This window comes from Gopherus flavomarginatus, chromosome 3 (assembly GCF_025201925.1).
Source record: "Gopherus flavomarginatus isolate rGopFla2 chromosome 3, rGopFla2.mat.asm, whole genome shotgun sequence".
Taxonomy (NCBI): Eukaryota; Metazoa; Chordata; order Testudines; family Testudinidae; genus Gopherus; species Gopherus flavomarginatus.
The window spans coordinates 88,768,251-88,777,043 of record NC_066619.1 but is presented as its reverse complement, the minus strand read 5'-3'; the positions used below and the strand labels follow the sequence as shown (position 1 = coordinate 88,777,043).

General features: G+C 42.2%; 1 protein-coding gene across 1 annotated transcript in view; it reads right to left on the bottom strand.

Annotated features, from left to right (window-relative positions):
• Positions 1-1,015: 1,015 nt before the first annotated feature.
• Positions 1,016-8,793, bottom strand: part of PRXL2C (peroxiredoxin like 2C) — a 38,910-nt gene continuing 31,132 nt past the window's right edge. Inside the window, exons 2-7 of the mRNA XM_050945951.1 lie at positions 6,218-6,633; positions 5,602-5,670; positions 4,273-4,326; positions 3,757-3,862; positions 2,366-2,497; positions 1,016-1,711 (exon numbers count right to left, since the gene is read on the bottom strand). Coding sequence (XP_050801908.1) covers positions 1,584-1,711; positions 2,366-2,497; positions 3,757-3,862; positions 4,273-4,326; positions 5,602-5,670; positions 6,218-6,633 — 905 coding nt within the window. The 3' untranslated portion in view covers positions 1,016-1,583. The remainder of the gene's footprint in view (positions 1,712-2,365; positions 2,498-3,756; positions 3,863-4,272; positions 4,327-5,601; positions 5,671-6,217; positions 6,634-8,793) is intronic.

Below are 8,793 nucleotides of genomic sequence, written 5' to 3'. Positions count from 1 at the left end.
GATCCCCTTGTTGCCAGGATGGCTCCTGGGACTGTGGGGACATTTTACACTGAGTGCCCAGTAGGGCCCTGGAGAGCTCTAGGATCAAAGGAGCTCAAAGTTATTGCATAACCACCCTTGCTTCTCCTGTAGCAAATTCAGCTTGGCTAGCAGAGTGATTCAAGGACAAGATTTTCAACTTGACAGTATCTCTTTAAACATTTGAACCAGTTACTATAAACAATGGTAATTGAAAACGAACAAACAAAAACCCTCACATCCTAGGAGATGAAATCCTATTGTGGCTATTGGGTTGCTCATTAATCATTAATTTTTTAATGTAAACTTTGCATTTTCAGTCACTGAACATTTTGTTTAATTTCAAACATATTTTAATGGGCAGAACTCTGAAGAGTTTATTCTGTGACTGATAACAACCTTAATGGATGCAGGAGCAGGCCATGCTTTGTACAATTGCATTTTGTTTTGGAGTCTTAAACCTACAGAGAGATTTTGCATGTGACATGTAAGATATGCACGAACAGGAGCAATTTACAGCAAAGAACAAGGTTCAGAAATTGCAGGGGAGAATGAGCACATGCTCGTCAATAAATAATTTACAGTTTCATTAACAAATAGGTAAATTGTGGTTCATAGATGAAAAAGTATACGATCTATATGAATGAAAGTAATGGATTCTGAAAATAAGCAGACATTGTAGGAAGATTCTAAATAGCCATCTGATAAATGCTATTTTGCTATTACCTCTGCTGCTTTGATTAAAATAACCAGCAATATTTTTGCAAGGACCTCCTGCTGCACGTACTAATGGAGATTTTGCCCTCTTAAAGGGAATGGTGTCATACAGTACAAATTGTGTACGTTTTTACATTACTCAGTTTAGACCGTAAATTTAACCCATTTTAAAACTGACAATCTGGTTAGGTATACATTTAAAACTCATCACTGCCTTATTTTTAAAAAGCTACCATTTAGATGTGGCAAACCAGAAAAAAAAGTAATTGCAAACAATGGATCTTGTAATTCAAACATTTATTTAGAACTATAGAAACATGTTTTGGTGTGCCTCTTTAAAGCCAGACACAGGAAAAGGCATAATCTTGTGTCAGCTTCCTGTTGTTCACACTTGCTTTTTTGATAGTTTATTTTATGAAGTTCACATAATGCTGAAAGTTTCAAGCCACCAGTGAAGAAAATATATGACCTACTGAATGGCAAAAACTCCAAGCTTTTCCTTCTGAACAAAGTGATATATTAGAGTTTTGTTTTCAAGTAGCTTAATGCTTCACATTGAATCAAGATTTTTAAATTGCATTAGTAAGAATTTTTTGAGACAGAAAAGAGCAAATAGGAATTATTTTTGGAAAGGCAGGTCATATCTTAATTATTGCTTTCTTCTATATGTTGCAAGTGTGAATTCATCTGCATCTTCAGCATAATGCAATTTACTTGGTGCTCTGAGATCCAGTATGTATTATCAGCTGTTATATAAGAACATAAAACATGACATCCAGGGCAATTCCCTGGAGAATTTTTTGTCTTCTTGTATCAAGTTAAATGTGTAATCTGTTTTTTCTGGCAAGTCAAATGTCAATAATTTGATGTTTGTTTGTGAAATTTACCATTTTAACTCCTGCAAGCAGCAAAACTGTGCTAATGGGAGCATGATCCAACCTATTTTTATCAAGGTGCACAAAATGGACTTTGCTACCTGGAACAGAATGAGAATAAAAATGGTAATAGTTGAATAAAATACTGCTTTATTATAACAGTTAATTGGATTAAGGAAGCATCCTGATTTTCCAGCAATTTGTCTAATACTGTGCACTAACTACATGAATTTATATAAACATTCTGTTTTTTAATCACAGCATGTATATTTTTATCATTTTAAAAAAATATTAAAGCAACAAGGAATGACAAGGTAAGTGGTCGAATTAGACCTGTACTTTTCTGCTTCCTAGTACCTCAAGAGAATGATTTTATCATGATAACCACCGTTCATGTTTTGTTGCTTTCTTAAAAACACATCAAATAAAATACCTAGAATCCAATGTAATGGCAGAGTATAGACTGGTGCCAAGATGTCAACAAGCAAAACTTAGGCCCAATCCTTTTCCTACTGAAGTCAAAGGCAAAACTCTGATTGGCTTCAACAGGAACAATTCAGGTCTTTGTAGAAGGGGGAACTATGCAATGACAGGCACAGACTTTGTTTACATAGCAGAACCATAAACAAGCACAGACTATATTTCTCTTTGGGAATCCTCAGGGCTCTACCAGAGATGAAGAGGACTCTCAGAAGTGTAATAAGAAACAGCTGGGGGAGGGGAAGATTATTTTAAAATAAAACAAATATGCTCACCTGGGCCTAAAATCAAAGTCCCCCCCTGCTGAGCTGGATCTCCCTGAAAATCAAAAGCAGGGCCAGTCATTGCTCTCCACATACTTCTGATACTTCCTGACAGCAAATTTGATTTCACATGTGGGCTCTGCACTAAAACATTAGAGGATATCTTACAACAAAATACATTTTATCTAAAATAGATTAAAATACTACTAGATAATTTCATCAGTGTCATAACAGAAATATAGATAACAAAATATTATTACACAGATATATACATTACTTTACAGCTGTTAAAACAGACACACATACAAAGAGCAGAAGATGGCCATACTGGGTCAGACCAGTGGTTCATCTAGCCCAGTATTCTGTCTTCTGGTAATGGCTAATGCCAGATGCTTCAAAGGGAATGAAAAAAACAGGGCAATTATCAAGCGATCCATCCCCTATCATCCAGTCCCAGCAACTGGCAGTCAGAGACTAGTCTATTGTATAAAGGAAGTCAACTTCATTATAATAAAGTCCTGATTCAGATCTTCTTTGCACCTATGTAAACCAGGCGTAACCACCAAAGTCAATGAAGTTACACCCGTGCAAAAATAGGATGAGATCAAAATCAGGCAGTAAGAGTCTGTATTTCCCCATTATTGGATATATTACTAAGAATAGACATATTAATGGATTTAACAGGCTCATTTCTCTTCAGTCTTAAAACTAATAATATATAGCAGGGATCAGCAACCTTTGGCACGTGGCCCATCAGGGAAATCCACTGGCAGGCCGGGCCGGTTTTTTTACTGCAGCATCCGCAGGTTTGGCTGATCGCAGCTCCCACTGGCCACGGTTCGCCGTTCCAGGCCAACGGGGACTGCGGGAAGTGGCGGCCAGCACATCCCTCGGCCCATGCCACTTCCTGCAGCCCCCATTGGCCTGGAACAGCCAACCACAGCCAGTGGGAGCTGCAATCAGCTGAACCTGCAGACGCTGCAGTAAACAAACCATCCCGGCCCGCCACCAGATTTCCTTGATAGGCAACATGCCAAAGGTTGCCGATCCCTGATCTATAGACTGCTCTATTGATGTTGGACCTCGTGTTTCTTGCAGGCTTCCAGCCTTCTCTGTTTTATGTGAACTCCTGGCATTTTAAATGTAATGCACTAGATTAATGAGATCTTAAACTAGGGCTGCATCCTGCACCACTGAACTCAATGAGAGCAGGATCAAGCCCATAGTGAGCCTCTCCCAAAGACTAGAAAGCTCCTTTAGAATAATGCAGTAAAACGTTCAGCATTGTTGTTGCAGAGTAGCACACTAGCATGTACATTAATTTATTATTGTTATGCCAACATTATTGTTATGTTAAATGATGTTTTCTGTGAAAGAAATCAAGGGAAGAACATGGTTCCTACCTGATGTTGTGGCTGCTTCACCTTTTTTCATGCCAAGTATTTTATAAATCTCCCTCTCTGGATCGACATAGATTTCATGGGGATACCCCGTCAAACTACAAAACGGCTACAAGATACGTACGTATATAAAATAATTATATTAAATTTGAATGTTTAGTAAACAAATATGAAAAATACTGATTTTGAAACCCTCTGAATTCTTCATATTAAGCCCAACCAACACTAAGGGCCAAATCGTGAAGTTCTGACTCAGACAAAACTTCCACTGAAATCAGTGGAAGTTTTGCCTGAATAAAATTTGCAGGATTTGAATGTAAGATTTCCCCCACTACACTCCAGTTAGAATTGCTTCATGAAGAGTAATAAGGGCCTGGTTTTAAAGGCTGGTAAACAACCACAGCTCCACTTGAGGTCAATTAAAATCACTGACTTGGAAATCCAACCCCTAATTAACTAGATGAACTTGTTATTAGCATAATACAATATATCATTTACCTCACTGAGTATTTTATTTACCTTAATGTGATGGTGAGATGACTGTCCAATAACTATCAGTCTCACTTTTGCCTCCTAGAAAAAAATACAGAATATAGATATAAAAACTATTAATAAGGACTGAATTTTTATGCATATCAGCAAAACAATAATAGAAATATCTGTATTTTAGCTTAATGATCTCAAGGCACAGGATACAAAAGGTATTAGTTATTCTAGATGTAAAATTTGACTATTGCTCAATATCAAAAACCTATATTAATCAACAGACCTACATTTCCATTAATTTTTTTAAAAGTAATGTTGGTAGGCAGCTTTTTTTTAACCTGCAGATGAATATCTGTTTTATTTTCTGTTGCCTCTATAGGATTAAATTTTCATCTGGCTTCAAAACTGCTTACAATTTTTTACTTGCAAAACTTCACACTCACGTGTCTGCATCTGAAAAATTGTATTTGCACCTGTATTATTTGCATATTAGAGCGTTTAACCGATTTGCATGCACAAATACACATTTCTGTATGCAAAATACATTCACATTCACTGTTAGGTACTTTTTTTTCAAGGTGCAGCATCAGGAATTGTGTCTAAAACCTTGGTTCATAATGTTAATTAATTTAGACTCCTTTCACTCAGTAATGCATTTAAACAAATCGTTCATGGAACTAAGAGTTATTAATATCCTCTAGCACTGTACTCCTTCCATAAACAATTTGAATAATTTAACTGGTTGACAAAACAAGTCATCCCATAGATGATGACGTGATTATTCCTGAAAATACAGAAGAATATAATTCTATTATTCTTATCTGAGCAGCTAGTTTTTTTAAAATTTCCTATTAAATATGATTAATTCAGGGCTTTATCAAAAACCTGCTTATGTCGAAAGGGAAAGTGCACCCCCTCTCACTTTAAAAGTCCTCAAGGTCCTGCTCCATCTGGATTTCGTTTTCCTGAGGATCTCAGCCTTTCTCACCAGCCATATGCTGATGCTGGGAGCAAAATGTGGCATAGCTTCAATCAGCAGAATAGAAAGAGGCAGACTGAGCTTTTTAATTTAGCAGGCGAATCGCCAACGTATGCCCTAATCACCAACAGGAGCTGGGTACTTAGTTCTTTAGAAAAGCAGAAAAACTCCAAACAACAAGATGTAATGCTGTATGGTACAACAACAAATTCATTCTAAATTCTCACAGGCAGGTATAACAGAGCAATTGTTGCAGCAATGTGTGAAGACTCCAACTCCCTTCCCCATGGGCTTCCGGTCATCAAACGTCATGTAAGGAACCCTACTACTCCTGTCTCCCCAAACACACGCGAACACAGACAGGTTAAGGGCATCTGACTTACCTGCAACAAATTCTTAGGAATTTTTGCCAGATCTTCTACATATTCTTTGCAGGTGTAACATAAGAAATGCTGAAAAGGTAACATAGCCAGGAGGAGATATCAGAAACCAACACAATCGCGCGGCAACGAAGCAACAAGGGACTTCAGACAGAACCCAGAGACCTCAGTTGGGACGGTGGGAGGCAGAAAGGAGTAGCGCTAGCTGCCGAATTCGGATGGCAATCCAAGTTTTATCAACGTTTGAGGGCGCTGGGATCTTGGTGTGGGCTTTCGCTAATAGGCTTGGGGTCACTAGGGCAATCAGAGAGGGCCAGCGCTTCTCAGCTGGGGAATGGGAGAACTACGGTCTTATTTCAACAAGCACTTGAAATCAAAGTTCTCTCCCCCTCCCTCAACCTGGAGTGCAAAGCGCGTGTCTCTTTCACAAACAGCTCGGGGGGACCCGTGAAAACAGGGTGCTTGTTGCGCAATGGGTTCGCTTGTCTCGCCACCCGTCCCAGCCCATGTTAAGGACCCTTTCGGGTGAGAGAGCAAGTTATTAAACAGCGGTGTCCCGCTACGCACGAGTCGTTTGCACAAGCCGGTGGGACGACACGAAAAGCGGCTCCCCTCTCACCCGCACGAACACCACGATGGCTCTGTGATCCCGGAACAGGGCCCCGAACGGGATCCTCCGCCCATCTCCGTCCACCACCAGGCGTCGGGCGGCGTCTCGCAGCTCCCCGGCCTCCTGGTCGCTGAGCTGCGCGCGATCGCGGCTGCCGATTTGCCGTGTGATCGCGGCTGCTGGGAGATTCGCCATGGTAGCGGCCGGGCCCCGGAAAGAAGCGGCTGAAGGGCAGGCAGCGGCAGAGGAGGCTGTGAGATGAAGTGCCAGCGCCTGTGGGAGGGCATCATCTCGCTTTCCTTTCTGGCGAAGATCCACTTCCAAGCGCAGCTGCTGAACACTCCACACCAGCAGCCGCTTCACTTCATTTGAGGAGGAGCTGAAGAGGCTGGTGTCTAAAAGATGCTTCCCAGGAATCTCTCCACCTAAAAGACATTAGAACTGCTTTGTTGCCCTTACAATGAAAAAAACACGACAGGCTTCTCCAGCAGCGTCCGCCAAATGCTGCACTCCTGCTATTATTTTAAACTGCAGGGCTTGGGAGCCTTACTACAGGATTTAAAAGTTTATTAGAGAATGTTTAAATAAAAATGATACAAGGAGTTCAAAGCATCAGTTGTTGGTCATTGGGGGCAACATACAGAGTATAAGGGGACGCTGGTATGTGGGAATTGGTTAGCACATAACATATACAGTTTGCAAGGTCCCCCAATGCGGGGTGTATGGTGGGTGGGATCAAGAAGCAGTAGGGAAGCAGTGAGGGTACATCGCTCATACAGTGAGTTACACGCAGTCATGGGTATAAGTAAGTGGGCTGGGTAACGGGGACGGGATGACCCTTGCATGGTGGAATCTAGGTCGGTGGCTTTAGGGCTTAGGGGATATGATTCAGTAGGGGGGGTTTATAGGCCTCCTCCCCCCGTGGGTGCACAGAGCCATGCCGGCTCACTCTTGGTATTGGCGGTGGCCGGTGATGTGCTCTATGTAAATGTCCCTAGACCACCGGATAGTGTCCGAGACCATCAAACGTCTCATGAGCCGTGCATAGTGACGGCCCACCCCACAGGCCCTAAGTACACATTCATTACAGGGATCCCAGGCACACAGGGCCCCGACAATCAGGGCATCGGTGTAAACCTAGTAGCCCTTTGCCCGCAGGGTGTCCGCCAAGGGGGCATATTTTTCGAGTTTACGGGCTCGGGCTTCACGGAAGGCTGGGGTCCTGTTCTCAAACGGGATCGTCACGTGGACGAGGATGATCTTTTTCCGCTCCTCGTCCGTGATGACGATATCCGGGAGTAGCAGGCTGTCGGTGTCAGGGATGGTGTGGTTGACTGCGACCTCCCCAGGTGTGGGGCAATGGCCTTCACCAGCTGGTCCTGGACGGCGTTGTGGCGCAGCTGCCAGGCTCTGGCATGGGGCTTGCAGCTGTACAGGACGTGGGGGAAGGTCTCCAGGGCGTACCCACACTTCCTGCAGCGCTTGTCTCGGTTCCCGTGGCGGATGGCTCCATTGAGTGGGACGCAGTTCAGGCGAGCGCGGTGTATGAACCGCCAGTCGGCGAAACGGGTGAAACTGCCCGCGGGGAGAAAGTGGTTGCTGGAGTCCCACTTGCTGGTCACCTCAAAGGCCTTGCCCTGGTCGGGTTTTTTCCTCAGGGTGTCCACGTAGAGCGCGTGAACAGCGGCCTTCAGTGACTTCTCCAGCATGCCTCTGGCTTCGGGGCTGATGATGGTGTTGCCCTCTGTTTCGATCCGTGGCACCAAGACTCCCAGCTCCTGTCATTCCTCGCTCCATATCCAGCGGCAGCCCAGTCGTTTTCCCAGCCGGCGCGTGGCGTTGCGGGCAACTACAGAATTTTTCAAAGGGAAGTGAGCAAACTTGACAACTTCAGTTTTATCGTACATTCAGACCTGTACAAAAATCCAGTCAACTACCTTCAAAGTCATCTCACTCTTTTTACAGAGCAGATATATTTATCCATGATGAGCTGGCTCAGTTTGACTCTCCGTTTGGAATATCAATCCAATTCTGTTAAAACTTTACCAAAAAGACTTTAGAGCCCACACAAGGTACATTAGCGTCTCCTGTTGTTTTGGCATTTATTATACATCATTTGCCAAAAGGTGCATTTTTAGAAATTATGTTACAATCCAAAATACTTTCTGAATTATTTTTATTTATATGGCCTGTAATCTCAAATCTATAGAGGATTTCTGAATATTGTGAAAAATGATGTTCTATTATGATTGGGAAAGGTCTTGTGTCATATGATGCCCCCCAAAACTGTTCTCAGAACTATGTCTGAATTTTTCTGTTCACTTAGCAGTTTGTATATATTAGATCCTAAATGCTTAGATTTAACAAAATAATACTAATAGAAAGCAGTTTTCAAAGCGCTTTACAAAGGAAGGTAATTGTACAGCACTTAGCACGAGGCCCTGACCCTTGGTTGAGGCTCCGATATGCTATTGTAATATAAATAATAATCATCTCAGGTTTTACAGAGAGGGAAACTGAAGTAGAGAAAGTTTAATGTTGATGTTCTCACAAAATAGCAGACACTTTAGAAAATGTAGCTTCAG